This window comes from Macrobrachium rosenbergii, chromosome 24 (assembly GCF_040412425.1).
Source record: "Macrobrachium rosenbergii isolate ZJJX-2024 chromosome 24, ASM4041242v1, whole genome shotgun sequence".
Taxonomy (NCBI): domain Eukaryota; kingdom Metazoa; phylum Arthropoda; class Malacostraca; order Decapoda; family Palaemonidae; genus Macrobrachium; species Macrobrachium rosenbergii.
In genome coordinates this window covers 14,922,848-14,942,702 of record NC_089764.1, presented here as the reverse complement: position 1 = coordinate 14,942,702, position 19,855 = coordinate 14,922,848, and the positions used below count along the sequence as shown (strand labels likewise).

Genomic DNA, 19,855 nt, shown 5'->3' with positions numbered 1-19,855 from the left:
AAGCCATGCACTTGCAGAAAATCCTCTTGAATAAAAAACTTCACTGACACTTCAGTTCACTGCGCCATGTGTGTTCGATGCGTTATCCTTATCACTAAAGGTTGGGGATGAAGGAAACACTGAAATATAAAAAGTAGGTCCTTAATGTCTAGTGGAGTTGACAAATTCACAGAGGTGCAAATTATGTGTCTACACGGGAAACAGAGCGGTCCCGTACTGGCGAAACATTACTGCTAGACGGACAAGGTTCAGTCATTACATAATGTACATGATAAATACATTGGAATGACATACATTTAATACACTAGGTAGGTATATACTGTAAACAGACATGAAACATAAAAGAACATAATGCATATATATATAAAGGTTCATACATCATACTGAACATGTCTTTCATATACCTACAGTGCCTCCCAAATCAACTGAAGAAATGCCTCCCAAAGTGCCTCCTGAAGGTGAAGAGGCGCCCTCAGATAAGTTTTAACTCCTCTGCTTGGCTGTGCAGTCATATTTTCATCATTCATCAGACTGCACAGCTAATTCATCATCATCATTTTTAATCAACATTCATCACTGGTGAGTATGAATTACATTAGTAATCTTAAAATGTATGTAGTATTACATTTTTTAAAATGTGCATACATATTTTTTTTCTCTCTCTCTCTGTGATTTATGTATAAATACCAATGGTTCTCTAAAAGAAAATGGGACGGCTCATAACTGTATAAAAGAAAATGTGCGTGGCTGAATACGTAGGGGGGGACTGGCTTATTTTCACCTACAGCTGTAAGCCATACAGTACATACGTATATTTGTATGATAAAATGTTTAAGATGGCTTGGAAATTATATTTCAAAAATTAATCCAGTAATAAGGTTATAGTTTATAGTATATTTGATGTAGGCTGGTATTTTTAGGCATACTTTGTGTTTGACCTTTCATGGTAGACATTTATTCGCATTTTTAGATGGGGGGGGGGGGGTTCCAAGTATTCGGACGGGGTGTGTCTGGAACGCATCCCCTGAAAATACAGGCAGGTTTACTGTACTTGGTAAGTTACATATACGAAACTGAAGAGTTCTCATATGGAGACTAAGGTACAGAGAAGGTTCATATATTGGTTCACTGAACAGGTTTGGCAAGCGAGGAATTCGTAGACTTTCTTCAGGCATGCCTGAACTCTTTTGGGTGACGGAAAAAACTGATAACTCTGGGGGTTTATCATCATCCCCAAATAATGTTTTGAGATTGAACCAGACCTAACTCGCGTAAAACGAAGGGTCTTCAGAAGGTCCTCCATGTAACACTCCTTCGACTGCGATCAAAGGAGCCAATCGTCTAAAAGGGAGATGTTTATCCCCATCAGATGAAGGCACTTGGAGAGTGGAGCAAGGACTCGGGTGAATACTTACGGAGCAGTCAAAAGGCTGAAGCATAAGGCCCGAAACTGGTACACCCTGTTGTGAAATACAAATCTTGGATATTTCCTGGATTCTGGATGTACAGGAATGTGGAAATAGGCATCCTGCATGTCTATGGTTGTCATCCAGTTGCCCAGGTGAATGGATGACATGACAAGAGTGGTTTGTCTCCATCTTGAACTTGGTATTTTCGACAAAAATATTCAAGGCGCTTACGTACATTAGTGGTCTCCATCCCCCTGATGCCTTGGGGGCTATGAAGAGATGGTTGTAAAAGCCATCTGACCTGACCTCTTCAACTTCCTTGATGGCTGACTTCTCTAGGAGGGATGAAACTTTGTTAGAGGGGGCTGAACACTTCTTGGATCCTATCGAGTAGGCAGTCAACATGATGGGCATGTTGACTAATGGGGCTTCTCCATGAATGGGATGGAGTAGCCCTGTTTCTGCACTAACACAATCCACTCCTCTGCTCTTCTTGCGCTCCACCTCTCCCAGTCACGGAGGAGCCTGGCTCCCACTGGCACATGGAGGAAAGGGTCCTCACTTCCGAGAAGCGGGCTTGGAAGAGGACTTCTTGAAAGGTCAGGACGAGAAGAGCAGGTTCGTCCTTGGCCTAGACTGGGTTCTGGTTCTGCTACCCCAAAAGAGCAGTGGCTGAAGTGGAGAAACAATCCTGTTACTCATAGACGAAGATCCCTGGGACATCTAGATGAATGAGCTAACGGGTCCTGGTTGTTTTTCTTCTGAAGCTCCGAAGAATGTCGCTGACTGTAGACTGAGGGAAGAGGTGCTGGCGATCGAGAGGAGAATGCAAAAGGGCAAACTTCTGAGAAGCCGTGATGTTCTTCGTGGTGAACGAGCACCAGAGCTCTCTCCTTCAGTACTCCCATAACGTAAAGAGAGGTTCACTTGAGAGTCATCCCTGACGCCCCTAACTGTGTGAGATAAGACATTCATCCAACCTGCTGTGAAGAGCAATTCTGAATCTTATGGGGTAATGCCACCACTGCCCAGTCCAAGAAACTTATTACTTCAAAATTTCTACAGTATATAGATTCTTCAGAAGGTGGTCAAGTTCTGTAGGGGAGAAAACCTTAGTGATGAGTCAACAAGTACCGATAAGTTCCCCCTGGGAGGAGGCAGCCACTCCTGGCGAGAGAGCTTCTCCAATCTCGTACGAAGAATACTTCCAACACACAAGACAAGAGTGAGGATAGCTGGATGAAGACCTCCCCTGTTCTCTCTTCTCCAAGAGCCAACTGTCGAGATCAATGAGAACCTTCTACCTGAAGATTAAAGCACCAACTTCGGCAACCTAGAGGAGTCTGCATTCTTGTCACTGATGAAAAATGAAGCCTGGGAGGCCAGGGGCGCAAGTGAGAAGAATCCCGGAAAGTTCTGCAGCAAACGTCAATAAAGCTACTAAGCTGTTGGAGGGGAACACTGATCCAATTCACCTTCACATTCTTCCTCCAACAAAACAGGATAGAAGCAAATCCTGAGGGGCCTGGGCTGAAGGCAGCAGCTCTCTCTTAAGCAAACTTAAGATGTCAGCCAGCTGATGCTGGATTGGTGCTAGTGATAGATCCGTATCCACAGTGGGTGGCGAAGGGATAGCTGTTGTCAGGCGTTTGGCATCTGGAGCCAGACGAGTTGGGGAATGTGCCGAGTGTTCCAAGGAAGGCAAAGTCCGTCCATGAGCTGAAGTCTTGGGTGTTCAAGGGTGCTCCGGAACTGCAGGGCACTTGTGAAATGACGGGCACTCAGGCGTAACTAGAGGAACGAGTGCAATCACCCGAGCACCCGGGGCGTTGCTGGAAGGTGTCGGTGGCTCTTGGGCGCTCTTGAGAAGACGAGATGTCTTGGAGCAGATGAACACTTGGGTTCCTGCACAGGGTAATCGGGAGAAAAGCATTTTGGGGAATCCCAGAAACTACACAAAGGCTGCTGCAAGGGATCCCTAAATCTCTTGTAAGGCACTGGAGGGGAGCAGACAGCATCCATCACGGGGCTTTTCAGTGGCCACAATTCATCACTCAAGTGCCACTAGAGCTTCTTCTCAGGGCTGGGAGCTTTGGAACTAGAGGACAGCCTACTCACTTCCGTTTTGCAACCTGGGAAGTTGCAACAGGTCCGACCGCCCGTGGGCAGACACCATCGACCTCCCTTGGGCCTCCAGTATGACTGGCCCCACGTGCAGGGGAGTACGCCAGTGACATTTTTGCCTTGGTGCATCGGCAGGATGAGCAGCCGCCACCTCCACTGACACTAACACTTTTTTCCATTTTGTCCATAAGGACACACACATGAGTACCCAACTGGGTCACTGTATCCACAATTAAACCCATTTCAACATCAAAATTAAATAAGAGTTTCAACTCAAGTCTGGCAAGCGGGTCAGGGCTCTGAAGCAAGAGAGCTGGGTAAAGGAGAAGGCTGGATAGTCGGAGGACTGGGAACAAGTGACACAATGGGAGCAGACATAGGTAAAGCAGGAATATTATCATAAGCAGAACTATCTACAGTCTTGCTATCTACTGTTTGTTTCTCGGCTCTATCAGTGGCCTTAAGTTTTCTGTGTCTAATTTTGCTAAATGAGACCCCAAACCTTCCATTTTTTTAGCATCCCATTCTGACCATTCGTCACAAGTTCAATCACTTGAACACTTGTCCCCTACATTCTATACACAAAACGTGAGTTATATTTCTCCTTAGTAAGTCTTGTATTGCAGCCTTTGCTGCAACAGTGTAGGCTAGTAACACTAGAGTCAGACATGCTAAATCTAACAAGTCAACATCATAGTTATAATCCAAGTCAAACTGAAGAAAAACAGTCCTAATTTGAAAATTAATGGTCTCACTAAGAGAACCTAACATATATAAAAGCTGTAGAATACCAGTAGTACTTCACCAAAAGAATTATCTCAACAGGAAAAGCGTCGAAAGCCAAAATTTAAGCCGACTGCCCACAACTGAACTAGCCTACAATCAGGAACTGGCAGAAAACAATTGAGCTTTCTGCTGAAGCCATTCCTCTCTTCCTCCAAAAGTGGGTGGGGTCTAGTCACCTACGCTGACACCAGCGAATTTCATATTTTTAAGCTGCCGGCAAGTGAAACTAAGCAATGTAATTACTAGGTAAGTTACATGTACAAAACTAACCTTTCCTAGAATGCTGTTCTGACCTAACCTCAACTTCCTGTGGAAGGCATTTGCACATCTTCTTCTGAAACCAGTTAAGGATGATGGACAGGTTCTGCCAACAGAAAAAACCTAACCTTTCCTAGAATGTTGTGTTATGACCTACCCTCAACTTCCCATGGGAGGCATTTGCATTTCTTCTTCTGACGACAGCTGAGGATGATGGACAGGTTCCGCCGACAGAAATAACCCTAACCTTTCCTAGAATGCTGTGTTCTGACCCAACCTCAACTTCCTATGGAAGGCATTTGTATATCTTCCCCTGAAGCCCATGAAGGATGATGGACAGTTTCCACCAACAGAAAAATCCTAACCTTCCCTAGAATGCTGCTCTGACCTAACCTCAACTTCCCCCTGGAAATCATTTGCATATCTTTCTCTGAGGCCCACCAAGGACGATGGACAGCTTCCACCAACAGAAAAAAAACCTAACCTTTCCTAGAACGCTGTGTTCTGACCTAGCCTCAACTTCCCATGGAAGGCATTTGCATCTCTTCCTCTGAAGCCAGCTGAGGACGATGGACACATTCCGCAAAAGAAAAAACCTAACCTCTCCTAGAATGCTGTTTTGACCTAACCTCAACTTCCCGTGGAAGGCATTTGCATATGTTCCTCTGAAGACTGCTGAGGACAATGGACAGGTTCCACTGACAGAAAAATCTAACCTTTCCTAGAATGCTGTTCTGAACTAACCTCAACTTCCCGTGTTAGTAATTAGCATATCTTCCTCTGAAGCCAGTTGAGGATAATGGACAAGTTCCACCAACAGAAAAAACCTAATCTTTCCTAGAATGCTGCGTTTTGACCTAACCTCAACTTCCCACAGAAGGCATTAGCATATGTTCCTCTGAAGCCAGTCGAGGACGATGACAGGGTCCACCAACAATAAGGTTCTTAATCTTTCCTAGATGCTACATTCTGTGTTAACCTCAACTTCCCGTACAAGGGATTTGAATATCTTCCTCTGAAGCCACTTGAGGACAATGGAGAGGTTCAGGCAACAGAAAAAAACCTAACCTTTCCTAGAACATGTTCTGACCTAAGCAGACCTACCTTCCTAATCTGTCTTGTGACACATCATGCCCTGGCCTGGCTGGGGAGGGAGGAGTTTAGGCCCCTAGATGCCCCCCCTCCTTTTAATACTAAACATCAGCAATGGGGGCTATCCTTTTCCTCAGAGATAGTGTTGGAGCCTGTTCTAGTCACTCTTAAAACTACACCTTCCTCTTTCTAGTATTTTTTTTTTTTTTTTAATTGGCCAACCCCCAAGTCTACCCAGTCTTGAGTTAATGTTAATGTATATTTAGCCCAGCCTGTAAGGATCAACACCTTACCATATTTTTACAGCAGCCTAACCTCACTTATAGGAGGTAAAAGTTTTATTCACAAGCTGAAAAAAGCAATTGGATAAAACTGATGAATAATTACCACAGCCCTCTGGTTTGTTAACTAGACTATCAGTTTATTTGCAAAATGAGCAGTTTTGTTCCAGCTCCTTGGGAATGTATATAAAAAAAAATCACTAAATATCACAAAACAAAAACCAAAGAAACACAAAATCAAGCAAAAGGCAGTAAATATCACGCTCGCCATCTGTCAGGAACAAAGCCACGTTAGTTTTCAGTTAAAAAAAATTCATTGCAACAGACCACAGTAAAACTGGACACTACTACTACAGCCTGGTATTCCACTAGGGTAGATCTAAGTAATAGATACATGTCGGGTATTTAGCGAGAAATGGCAGTTTCTTATAGTATTTTGGTTGCTTATTTACAATTTAACGTTATTTTTTGGGGGTGGGCTGTAATTAACCCCTTTAGTCCATCCAACAAGGGGTTTCCATATGCGATCTTCACAAGACAGAGCACAGCTACTTCTGTTTTGAACGGTTCATATCCTGTCCGGCAAGTGCAATAACTTAACATATGAGTACCGGCCCCCCCAGGCCAGTACTAAACACAGCGAAGGGACATTCCATTTGGCTGACAACAAACAAATGTACTGCCAGTGTCAGAAGCCCTGTAAGTGTAGAAAAAACCAGTTTCCCAGGTATTGCACTTGCCGGATGGGATATGAACCGTTCGAAACAGACGTAGCCGTGCTCTGTCTTGTGAAGATCGCTATGGAAACCTGTTGTTGGATTGACTTCTGGGGTTAATTACTGGTTAATTACAGCCAACCCCAAAAATAACATTAAATTGTAAATAAGCAACCAAAATACTATAAAAAAACTGCTATTTCTGCTGTGTATCTATTACTTACAAATACCTTCCACTAGCTACTGACTGGAATATTTCCTGTGCTTTTATTATTTATCGCTGTCTTTTGTTTGTATTTATATTTGTCAATTATAACAGTAACCTCATATCTCTAGCCAACAAGGTTGGGGACCCTTTGGGAACGCAGGATTTTGGGTGGGGAAAATCCCTGGGAGATAGTCCGGCCCATCAGGTCGTTGCAAGGAAATGGTTCCTCGCATGTGCAAGTCATTAGGGAGCCATATGTGCAAGAAGGGACTGGCTAAGGAAACCTATTATATAAGGAACTGTACTAACCTAACGTACCCTAACCTAACCTAACCTAATAGGGTGTGTTACTTAGCCGGGGGGCTCCACCTCCCAGACCCCCGGTGAAGGAAACCACTTTTCACCAAAAGCTTATCAGTTCTGAGAATAATTATATACGTGTTAATTGCAGTCAACCCTAATCAATCAAAATACTGTTGGAAAAGCCAACTTCCGAGGTCATACCCCAAGCTGTTCTATAGTTCTACCTTGCCTGCCGTCTTTTGTTTTTTTTACATTCTCCCCAAGGGGCTCTCGCTAAACATGGCGGCCATTTTGAGCATAAACTGATAGATACTGAAATGGGAGGGGAGGTTTGATTTATAGATTTTTGGCATACATGCCAAGCACTCGGGCAACTACGGCCATTCATCGCTAAAACGGAAATTGACAGTAAAAGTTGGATAGGTGTAACTCGAGGAAAAGGTTGCCATGCCGTAGGCTTAGGCCTAAGTTTGTCGGTTTACACAGGTCAAGCCTAGCCACTGATTAGGCTCAGCTCGGGCTAAGTACGTGAATAATTAGCCTAACTAGGGGTAGCCAAATCAGAGAAATGCTACATGGAACCAACAAGCACAACAACTGAAGTTATAACCAAAATAAGACTAGCATTTCATACAAACGGGCTAAACATCTTGAGACATACAATATGTCTAGCATTTAGATACAATGCATTTACAAGTTCTTACCATGGTATTAGGCATTCTTAAAATTCACAGTCTTCCAGAAGTCTAAAAATTGTTATAAGGAGTCACATCTATGAGATCTTGCGCGCCTTTCCCATCCAAATCCTGTAAAATATCCGTTAAATACAATGAAGAACACCTAAAGTGCGGGGTTCCAATGGACCGGGTAGCGGCTGTAATGCATGGTACTCCGAGTGGAAGCACGGCTGTTCACGTACACCTTTCAAATTTACTTAACCACATTTATTTGTACAGATACCTCAGTTAATATTACAATAAATATTTTACGGAAATATATTTTATAAAGAATCTATGAAAATGATAAATTTTAGTTTTATTTTACAAAAATGCTGTATATTTTCAATTTCATATTTAGGAAAGATCTATCACCTAAACACTTCTCGAAGCGTAACCAACGTGACAAGCAGTTGGATGGTTGCTGCATTTGTTATGTCCTATATCCTTGTCGACATGTTTACAAATAAATGCTTCTCTAATTCTCGCGCAAACAATGACGACAAGGCTCAACGTTTATGTTTTTCATAGAGTATGATAAAAAATTCCTAATATGAGTTTTCCAACAACATCTTGATCATAATACCCATATATATATATAATATATATAAACAGGGCCGTGTCAAGGTAACGGCAACTTAGTAGTTGGCCTGGCGCCAGGGGTCGCCATCAAGAATGGAGCCGTTTCATGTGTTTGGGATCTTTCAAATGAAAAGGAAAAAATGTGGAAAAAGAAGAGAGCATTGGCGTAAAGTTTTGGAACGCTTAATGAGTATCACTCATTATTTAGCTGAATGCAGTTTGGCTTTTAGAGGAACTTCAGACACTTTCTTTGTACCACACACTGGGAATTTTGTAGGTCTTCTCGAGCTGCTTTGGAACATTTGATCTGACATGAGTGAACATTTAACGTCGGGCTGTGTCTAAATAAACCACATTCACTATTGTGGGAAAAAAATGTTCAGAATGAAATCTTCAATTTGTTGGGAAATGCGGTTCAGGAAAATATATCAACAAAGTTTTACATGAAAGAGTACTCAATTTTCTGAGAGAGAGCAAGCTAGGTTTACGTAACTTCAGAGGTTAGGGATATGATGATGGCGGTTCAGGCGCCGATCATAAATGAAAATCCATGGGCGTCTTATATGCCATGTGGGTATCATAGCCTGAACTTGGTGGTTGGTGACAGTGCAACAAGTTGTCGGGAATTCTAGTGACAATGAATGTCTGGTACGATGTCTGAAGCAGAGTAAATATTAGGAAAACAATGCAGAACACCTCTTTGGAACTGCGTACCGAAGTTTCATTAATGAACAATGTCACTGATTACTTAATTAGTTATCGTGTAAATGGATATGAAAAGGTACTAGAGTCAGCAAAAGAATTATATACAGAATTAGATGTAGAACCCATTTATATGAGTAAGGAATAAGCAGAAAAAGGAGGCTGTTTGAATATGATTACATTGACGAGGTTCCAAATGCAAATGATCCAGAAATAGATTAAAAAATTGTGTTCAGTGCAATACTCGACAGAGCTATTAATTCTTTATCAGAGAGATTTCAAAAGTTACAAAGTTTCAGTAACACATGGGGATTTTTAAATAACCTTAAAGATCTGCCGGGTGAAAATAAACTCAAAGCATCATCTCAAGGTTTGGAGGACAAGTTAAGGTGCCAAGAAAATAGAGATATTAATGGCTGCGATCTCTTGACTGAACTGGATACTGCAAAAGAATGATTCAGGAAGATGTACAGTTTCCAACAGAAGCGTTAGGTTCATAAACACTAATAAGTTACTGGATGTCATGCCAAATCTGTGGTTGCATTAAGAATAATGCTGACGAGACCTATTACTGTGGCCAGCGGAGAAAGAAGCTTATATACCTATTACTGTGGCCACCGCAGAGAGAAGCTTAATAAACTAGTTTATAAAGACATGCTTACGATTGTCCATAGCCCAAGACATTAAATTCTCTGGCAATTTTGTCAACAGAAAATGATCTTGTAAAGAAGTTAGATATAGAAAGTACTATGAAAAGATTTGCAGATGTAAAGGCAAGCAAAGAAATGTTTTAAGTAGGATCGTGAACGCTTTTACATCTGTTCATACTTTTGATTGGGAGAAAATTCGTTATCATCGTGAACTTACAGAATATAGTAGGCTTCTCAGTTTGTTCAGATTTTATACAGATTTGAATGCCTCATTTTTGTTAGTTTTTACTTGTTTTCAACTTATTATATCATTAATTCACTTGCTTTTCTTTTGTACCATGAGCTTTGTTAGCATTTATTACCTGTCACAATGAGTTTGATTATAGATTTAATTATAAGTCACTAGCTGGGGTGTCATTTCATGCCGAAGTGCTCCGTAGCTTACATTGTTCTGCAGAGGCCATAGTTCACTTATCTAGAAGATCAACGGCACCCTTCCTTCGGACTTTCCCTCACTCAACCATCCCCCACTCAGCGTTTGTAACAATGTGTGAGCATTGCCAGTAGTGTAGATCCAGTCATAACAGTCTCTCTCTCTCTCTCTCTCTCTCTCTCTCTAGTTATATGAATGAAAGGATTTGAAACCTTGAAGCCGTGTTTGAGCTGTTCTCTTTAGCTTGTATATTGCAATAAACTCTTCGTTCTACATTTTCAGTTTTTCTCTTTGTGAAAAAAAAAAAAAAATGCTTGTGAGGGCACCGAAGTTCAGCTTGCCCGTGCGCCAGCAACCCCTAGAACGTCTCACTCTAACAGAAAGAGTACCTTTGATAAAAAGTTGATTATACACACACACAACACAACACACACACACACACACACACACATATATATATATATATATATATATATATATATATATATATATATATATATATATATGTATATATATATGTGCGTATATATATATATAGAACGTCTCGTTCTAACAGAAAGAGTACCTTTGATAAAAAGTTGATTATAAGCATCAAAAATGAACAGCCTGGCAGTTTTTCGCAGAGGCAGTAGGCGGTGTTATGCTGGTTTATGAAATGATAATGGCTTGGCACTCTACTGCACCGTATCCCAAGGCAGAGTGTCTCAGGGTGGAGGAATGTGAAAACTAAGATATACTTTGTGTGAAAGTGGCGATTACAGCTTAAGAGCTGCTGTCCGATTGTGTTTACTTGGCGAATAGTGATGTTTGTCATCTTCCACTTTCCCCTACAGTAAGAAAGGTGGGTTGTCATATTTGAACATGCAATAATCATCCTTAGTGAAGTGTTGAAGACTGCTTAACTTGACTACTGCAGAATTCGTAGGATCCAGTTAAGGCTTGCTGAACTGCCGACAGTTCGATTATAGAGCCAATTACAGCACCATTACCCTGACATTTTCAGTTCTTTGACCTTGCAAGCGTTAGGGTATGGGGAAGTTAAACTTAATGCAAAGATCTTAAATGTGTCGAAAAGAAGAAACCCGTTGTTTCTTTCCTGTTTATTATAGCATTAAAAATTCTCGTAACAAAACGGAATTCAGTAGCATGTTTCTTCATAAAGCCGTTTTCTAATGGAATTCGAAACGAAGTACGTTTTCTTTATACATGTCCTACCTTATCCCACCCCGTCCTATCCATAACCCTTTCCTTTAACAATTAATTTTTCCCTTTTCTTCCTATTTCTTCTCCTCGCCCATCATAATCGATAATATATTTCGATGATTAAGCCAGCGGGCACGGGTTCTTGCTTTTAGAGCTGTCCGTAACAAATCGTTAATGCATTTACACATTGACCAATCATATCACTCTAACTACCTAAACCAATACTGATATGAATCACAAGACGCATGCCGACCCTCTGTTACCGAGATATTCACCGTCTTTTGTTTCTCAACGTTCTTCCCCTTGGGGACTGGTACTAAACAGTGGTATCATGCTAGCATGGCTGGTATAAAGTATATATTTACCTGACTTTCTTGACAGCGATGAGCTTGTAGATACATTTTCTTTCAACCACACATAAGAAGAGATAAACGTACGTCCTTTTATTCATATATGTATGTATGTTATGTGAAATTTATTTCCTTCCTCATTATTATGATTCTCTAAAGGCTTAATATAGTGATGATTTAGAAATGATTTGTACATTTTCCCAAATGAAGTTATTCTCTTGCACCGTAAAAATCGTTTTCTTCCTCAAACAAGTCTGAATCCTGGGCGGAACTTCGCAGCTGGCTTTAAATCTGCATCCACTTAAACGCGAGAGCCGAATGTGCCGCAGGGCAATGTTAACGAGAGCCAGAACTTTAGGTTTTAATTATTTTTGTGGACAAGAAAACACCTTATCAGTAATTAAAAATATCCCGTTACCTTTTTCCTTAATTATCGTTTCTCGATAAGATTCATTCGGTCGCGTAAGACAGAAAACAATTTGCGAGAGGCTCGGCCTGTTGCCACACCAAGGTCTAAGGCATAAACTATTTTTCTTTTAATAGTTCTGGCGTACATTGCTAAAAAAGAATAATAAGACGCTAGACTGGTGCTAGAATAGAGTATAATAAGGTAAAGAACATACAAATCTATCGAGCCATGCCAGGCCCCGTGTCCTCAGCAAATTTGAATCGAGCTCTTGCAGTCATCTCGCCAAGGGTAAAAGTGAGCAATGGAGGTCAAAAGATTGAAGTTTAGTGGTCGACCTTTGCAATTCCAGAATGAATAATGTAAAAAATCAATTAATATTCATGAGGTGATTTCCGTGAGGCGTCAATAATACATCATTTATAGTTCCGGAGATTATATCACAAGTTAAATTGCAATGTATTTAGTTTGTGTATTTTCATTTCTTACACGAATTGGGTATCAAAAGTAGTAACATTTGTTTTCATTGTTCTTGCTTTCATGCCTTAAATAAGCAACGAATGCCAATCTTTTGTATTTAATAGCTCAAACTACGTGACTTTTCACCGTCAACATTGACCAGTTTCGTAACCTATATAGTAAAAATGAGTCGGCAATCGTCAAGCAAGGAAATGTAGAAGGATTTTTTTATGAATAAAAATTAATTTTGTATTGAGCCTCTACCTGCAAGAGCGTCGCACCTAATGACTGAATATATTAATTGTGCAGCTTTCGCTTTCTGCTTGAGTGTAGTCTTGCTGAGAACTGAAGGACAATAAATCAGCAAAGCTTATCATAAAAATTTTATTATAAAAACTTATAATTATACACATATTGTCACACTTAAATATATCAAATTATATTCATATTGATATACATGTAACCATGACGCAGCCTGGGCAAAACTGCTGCCAGAAATCAGTGCATTTATCAACCCTTTATTTCTGTTCATAATGCCCCTTTTCATAACTGGTATAATTAATTCGATAAAAGAAATCTTTGGAATACTTTGTAAGCATATAAGAATGTTACTATTGATATAATTGATAAGGGCAATGCAATGCTAGTTTGCTCGAGTAAAATAATAATTGCCAAGTATTGTTCCTTATTTCTCTAATGACTTGTGGGCAGGGGTTCAGGAAATGAAGACGGTATTGAAAGGAACGAAAAAACTGTCAAGTTAAGCGAAATGTTTAGACCGACAGTGACTCGAGTGTTTACTTGGCATTAGAACTCTTGCGTTTTCAAGCTCCAAACTCACCATCCGAATGGGAATCGTTATTTTGAGGTTGCTCTTTTATCTCTAGTCTCATATTTGTAAGACAACAGATATTTGCTATGACCTCGTGACTATGTTTGGAGTAAAGATTTGGTCTTTTTCTCAGGATCAGTAAACAAAAAGTCATTGACGTCTGCGTATTCACTCTCGTTATTCGAGGAATCTAGACGTATTCCACCTGAACTGGGATAATGCCCACGATGGATACAATGTATCATCAGTATTTATACTGTTATATTAATGCAAAGCCTTTGGTTAAAATTTAAATTTTTACTTTTAATGGTACATCCACTGTGTCATTTCAGGTTGCATCCACATAAGATAGTGATCGTGAAAGCGTCTGTAATAAGACGTGTTCATGAAGGATGTAAAAATGTACACCTTTTTTATGGTACCAAACTATAAAAATAGGCTTAAATTGGAGAATATCAATGTCTATTCTTTCCAAAGATAATTTATATGATTGGGAAGGTATTAGATTAGCAGTCGACGAGCCTCTAACAGTATTCGTATTATAGTCAAATTGTAATGAATATTTACATATATGAATCATGATATAAAGCGAATATATTTCTAAAGCAAACATACATAAAATACATATTTACAAGATGCCATTTGGAGATATAATAGCATCCCTTCCTCATCTTATACAGGAATGAAAGAAACTGAAGGGATAAACGTGAAGGTAATAGTAGCACATGGGTGGAATATAGTCTAAAGCAGGAGATTAAAAACGCACCTGGAGCATAACGGTTTTCTGCTTTGCTTTAGCCGTTGATTTTTATTATCTATAAAACTGATATATAAAACCATCTATTTTTTTTCTTCCTTAAACGTTCAGTCAAGATCGAGCGCTCCAACATTTTAAAAATATTTTTGAAATAAAACATTCCTAAAATGTAGGGAATGTGTTCGTTGTGAAGTTCCCTGGGGTAGCAAATATTATTTCCGAAACAGTTTATTGTACAGAAATATGAGGAACATTACGTTAGCGAAAAATAATCAATTTTAGGTTGATCTGATTGACAGATCACTTTTTTTTTATTCAAAGGATGCTAATTGTTGCGCTAGGTCTAATGATTGGTCGGTCTATTGTGAGAGATAATTATAGCCTTCGTACGGCTATTATTTTACCAGTATGGCGACAGATGTATTTTTTCTCTGTTTTAACATGACTTATGCCTAGTTTGGGTAGTTAAGCGTATCTTTGGATTTCTCCTCCAATTCATGTATAACAAATGACTAACAGCAACATTGGTGCCGTTCATAAAAATAAAGTTTTCTCTTGGTCCGTTTCAGACATGGTGGTTCCTTGCCAGGCCTGGGAATCTTTTATTGTACTGTTCCCACCTGGAGTCCACCAAGTTTGCGTGAACGTAGGGCACACTATGATCTGGAAAAAAACAGAAATGGTTTAGTACATAATCTGTTGTAGATTCCTTACTATCGTTATCATTATTACAACAGTGATACATTTTATGTCATTTTATCGAAAGGTTATGGCCCCTGAGAAGGAAGACGTCATTACATTTAAGAACACCTCCACACTCAGCAACTTCATATTAACATGTTTGCACTTGACCAAACCACCTCCAAGCACACTGATTCAATTTATTTTCACATTATTTATTTTTTTGATATCCATTTGGTGTACCCAGTTAAATTTACTATCGTCATCTCTCGGCCTTGTTTAGATATTCTTTTCTATGCAACCCTGCAAGTCAAGTTAACGCTCTTCGGGATTATTTTCTATAATAATAATAATAATAATAATAATAATAATAATAATAATAATAATAATAATAATAATGTTACCATTAGCGGGCATGCAGAAAGTGCAGGATCTGGCGCAGGCTTTTCTCATGTAAGCGTAGTTCTGCTGACATTCGCCGTTGTTAGCCCAAGCTGCGCACTGATCGTGGGTGTCTTTACAGTTGTCATCTGTTAAGGAAAAAAATCTTAAACGTGATTACTAAGCTCATTTATAAGAAAGTAAAAATTCTACTGCTTCTTAGTTTCTCGTGTCTCTTAGAGGTTAAAGAATCTGTAAGATACTAGTACTATTAATATTGCAAGTCCTTCTAGTACTGTACTATGATACTGCAATATATACTCAAAAACAGTTACAAATTAAAATAAGGAATTCCAGAAAACTATAAGCACGATATGCGAAGGGAGCATGCCCGATGGACCGCGAACAAAGTGTAGTTTTTCATAAGCTAAAAAAAAGCCCTCTTTACTTCTCGATATCCTTTTCAATATCCGTATACTGCTAGCACCACACCCAGGAAAAGAGCTGCGAGAAAGCAGATTAGAGATTAATGGAGAATTGTGGAGGATAAAAGACAAGAATGAGACTAGTGGCGGAATTTCACAGAAGCCCTTTGCGTCACACGGCGTTTGGGGTGTGATGATGATGATGACAATGATAACAACCGATCTATTCCATGTGAACCTTGAACGATTTACACAAAAATTTGCCTGAGAAGGGTTGAGCTAAGCGTAAATATGAGGCAGCCAATAGCACCTTGAATATTACCAAATGAGAGCATGGACACGGTTGACAACGGATTCTTCTGGTTTCCTGCCATATTAATCACGCTTGTCATTGACTCTTGCGCCAATTTCCTCTGTAAAGGGACTTTAAGACAAGGAGAGTGAGGTGTGGCGAAGGGAGGAGGCGGCAGAGATGATGGGTCGGACAGAGGGTGTTTTGGCGGGAAAAACTCGATTTGTCTTGAACCGTGAAATGACAGCGTCCTTCCTCGAAGGAAAGTAACTCTCATGGTTATGAATTTAGGGTGGGGCATTGGGGGACAAAACGGGAGGGATAAAGAGAAGTGATTCCGGAAGAGAAACAGTGATATGAAAAATTACCTCAGGAAGTCGCGATGAACGGGAAGAAGACCTTTAAGAGGAGGGTGGATATATATATTTTTCTAGTTTAAACTCGAGAGCTCTTCGATTATATTTTTCAGAAACATGTTGCATGTAGTTCCATTTTCTTCGGCACTGCATGATGAATGTGATTACAGACTAGATTAATCAGACCACAGTCATATTTTTTTCCAAGCTTCAAGCTTTTTCAGACAGCCATTGCGGGAAATCATCGTCCGAGAAATATGCTACGTAACTTTTTACATGTTAATCAAATTTCCATTGCGTTGATTCAAGTTTTACATTCCGTCTTTTATGTACAATGATGCCAAAGCAAAGTACTGTTGCACGCGTTAAACACTTAAGCATTCTTGGAGATGATGTAAAGGTAACTAATGAAATATTGTTAATGGTCCAATGAACAATATTCAGTGACCCCTTAGTCACAAAGATTGTGGTTACAGTTACTTCGATTTTCACAGATTCCATTTTCAGCCACATCAAGTACTATACAGATCTCAGCGTTATAGGCTATCAGCTGATTGTCATGGAGCGTTCACAAGAATTAACACAAGTTCTTAATGGAAAATCAATTGCATGTAACAGGCAAGGACTCAGTTATGCAAAGCTCGGTAATTTATATTAGCAGAGTATTTTCATGAAAAAACTCATTAAGAAACTTTGATATTTTACTTTGATACCAGTTTACGATATTGGAGCTTTTTTTTTTTTCTTAAGTCTCGACATAATTATGTTTAATAGGAAAAGCATACTAAAATCTGTCACAACTTTAATGTTACCGAGATAGTTACCGTCTTCGTTTGTTCCAGTATTTATATCCCTGAGGTGTTCTAGCTAGTGTGGCAAGTATTAAAAGTAGTAATATACGGAAAATGTTCTCAATATACGTTCTCTCAATGAAAAAATAGCACGTTACCCATTTGGGGGCCGGGGTTCCGAAAATTGTGGTTAACTTTGACCGTTGTTCTTTTCTTTCGTAATTCAGTTAACGAGCCCATTTTTAAATGAAATTTCGGAAGAATCATTCGAGGAATGTCGGTAGCTATCCGGAACACAGCTTTTTTGTGTAAAATCCAATTATATAACAAAGGAAAACTCTTTCAAATTTTGTTTTATTCAACCTGGTGTACTATTTCAGTACCACCGGACGAAAGCATTTGCCACAGAGAGGTTCCAACAAAAGAATCATTACTTCTTGTTTCCCGCCAGACCGGTTTGGATGTGGAGTGTGTGGATAACCAACAGTCAACAGGCATCAATGAAGGGGAGATGTCAGAGGGCGTGATCTCGGTGTTTCGAATCGGAATTTGGCGCCTACGGTAAGATCTTTATATGCTTAGGTTACCTTAAATGTTTTCCATAACAATAAAAATGTTGCTGTAAGAAGAATTTTTTTTACTTGGGAGTAAATTGGCGATTTGTGCGTATTTCGATTTGGAAAAGATTGAGTTCCTCACATAGGCTATCGTGCTGACTAAGGTTGTATGCTATATTTTTCTAGTTCTGGCGTACGTATGAATATACAGTCTACAGTATTTCCTAAATTTAAATCCCCGTATGTATTACTGATGATCTCACTATCTTTGGTTTTATCCTGTCCCCATGGAAAATTATCCGTCTCTGATACTGCTGAGGTAAAGCATTTGGTGTCCAGCCCTTGCTTTAGTATGTTTCAAGGTGGAAACATTCCATGGAAAGCGACAATAATTCCTTCCTACAATTAGGCAATTTTTTTTAAAGAAGGAAAGTCAGTCGACAGGGCAAGGTCAAAGTTGGTAGCATCAGGAAGTTTCAAAATTGCGCGGGAAAATATGTAGTGCTATTGCCAAGCCGACCATCACCAAGGGAGCGCGATGAGAGAATAAGTCATTGCTTTTATCAAGGCCACTGCTCTATCCGTGCTCTCTCTCTCTTTCTCTCTCGTGATGTAATCCTTCTATGGTTAACATCACTACACCGTGGTAAAGCAGGAAGAGGGTTGGATAACTATACTGTACTTGACGCCTTTCTGGTAAGCGGCTCTTCGTAAACACGGAACTGGTTCTCCATGACTCCGTTAAAGTGGAATAAATAAGGAAAATAAAACACTTCCGATATATCTTGATGTATTGCGGGGTCTGTTTAAAGATGGAATGTTTAACTGCCTGGTTACTAGTGTTTGGGCAAGCCTGGATTTGTTTAGACTTAAGGAAGTCTTTTTGTTTAGGTTACGAAGGTGTTTCGTAAACGGTCAAGATTGTGCCGTCCATCACGATTTTAAGAAAAAAAAAATTTCTTTTAAAGGACGAATGTATGTTCCGTTGTCTTTCGTCTCTAGAACAAAATAATTATTATGGATCAACTGCTTACACACACAGAGATGTGTACGTATGTTGTGGAGAGTCCATTCTAATATTTCATCGCAAAATTTATATCGATTTTTCAGATTGAAAAATTTATCGAGTTATAATTATTAATTGAATCTTTTTTAATTAGTTATAGGCTGGTATTGTTATGATGTGGGTAATAATCCATATTATACCCGACAACTTTACAGTAAAACGGCGCTCTCATATTACAACTCAGATTTTGCAATAGTATCGGCATTGCTATTAGAAAAGTAATAAGTATTTTATGTTTTGACAGTAAGGACAAAATTTATCGATTACTTTGTAGATTTGTATTAGATTTACCTTGGACGACACACTGATGGCACGAGTCAGCACAGTGGACCATCATGTAGCCTACATTCTTGTAGCATTCTCCTCGTTCGGCCCAGGTGCGGCAAGACTGGTGGCGGTCTCTACAATCTGCAAAAAGAAGTAATTTTAATTAGGGGTCAGTTAGCGGGTGTGTAAATGGGTCGTGAATAAGAAGTGCGTGGTTTACATAGGTGGACAGTGATTAAAAATTTTATCTTGACAGTATGTTACTCGTAAACATCAGATGGTGTTCTGAGTATATATATATATATTGTAAATGGATTATGAATAGTCATTTTAGTATAGTCTAAATGAAAGGAACACCATCCTAAGTTCTTCGTACTTTTAACGATGCAAATCATCGCAAACTCAATTCATCCCTCAGTTACGTAGCGAGAAATGAGTTAAAGTGGACTGCACAAGACCATTTTCTGCCCTTCCCGGTTTTTGGTGGGCTGGGTCTATTCCCGGTTGTTGTTTGGTGGGTTGGGTCTATTTTAATCTACCTGTATGGCTTACTTAGCTATTCAGTGAGATACCTAACAAATTCTAATTATTGACATGAATAGATATGACTTCATTGATTTTAGATTTAGAAGCATTTTAGTGTTCGAGCTAATCAATTCATAGAGAAGGGACTGAGAATGACATAGCTTCCCCTGTAGGGAGTAGTGGCATCAGTGCATCTCACATGGTACACTGTAGGCATTACTTGAGGTTCTTTGCAGGGTCCCTTCGG

The 19,855-nt window shown here is 39.6% G+C and overlaps 2 protein-coding genes and 1 long non-coding RNA gene across 4 annotated transcripts in view; 1 reads left to right on the top strand and 2 right to left on the bottom strand.

Moving 5' to 3' along the window:
• The window catches only part of orb (polyadenylation element binding protein orb), a 208,534-nt gene extending 200,435 nt beyond the window's left edge, over positions 1 to 8,099 (bottom strand). Inside the window, exon 1 of one of the 2 annotated variants that reach the window (XM_067126228.1) lies at positions 7,882 to 8,099. In XM_067126228.1, coding sequence (XP_066982329.1) covers positions 7,882 to 7,896 — 15 coding nt within the window. In that variant the 5' untranslated portion in view covers positions 7,897 to 8,099. The remainder of the gene's footprint in view (positions 1 to 7,881) is intronic. The other variant, XM_067126227.1, reaches the window with a different exon arrangement.
• Positions 8,100 to 13,048: 4,949 nt separating this feature from the next.
• LOC136851889 (zinc metalloproteinase nas-13-like) overlaps positions 13,049 to 19,855 on the bottom strand; it is a 56,201-nt gene continuing 49,394 nt past the window's right edge. Inside the window, exons 2-4 of the mRNA XM_067126226.1 lie at positions 19,108 to 19,224; positions 15,353 to 15,478; positions 13,049 to 14,930 (exon numbers count right to left, since the gene is read on the bottom strand). Of these exons, the coding sequence (XP_066982327.1) occupies positions 14,833 to 14,930; positions 15,353 to 15,478; positions 19,108 to 19,224 (341 nt within the window). The 3' untranslated portion in view covers positions 13,049 to 14,832. The remainder of the gene's footprint in view (positions 14,931 to 15,352; positions 15,479 to 19,107; positions 19,225 to 19,855) is intronic.
• LOC136851890 (uncharacterized) overlaps positions 17,369 to 19,855 on the top strand; it is a 175,527-nt gene continuing 173,040 nt past the window's right edge. Inside the window, exon 1 of the long non-coding RNA XR_010856988.1 lies at positions 17,369 to 17,754. This is a non-coding gene — a long non-coding RNA (uncharacterized lncRNA). The remainder of the gene's footprint in view (positions 17,755 to 19,855) is intronic.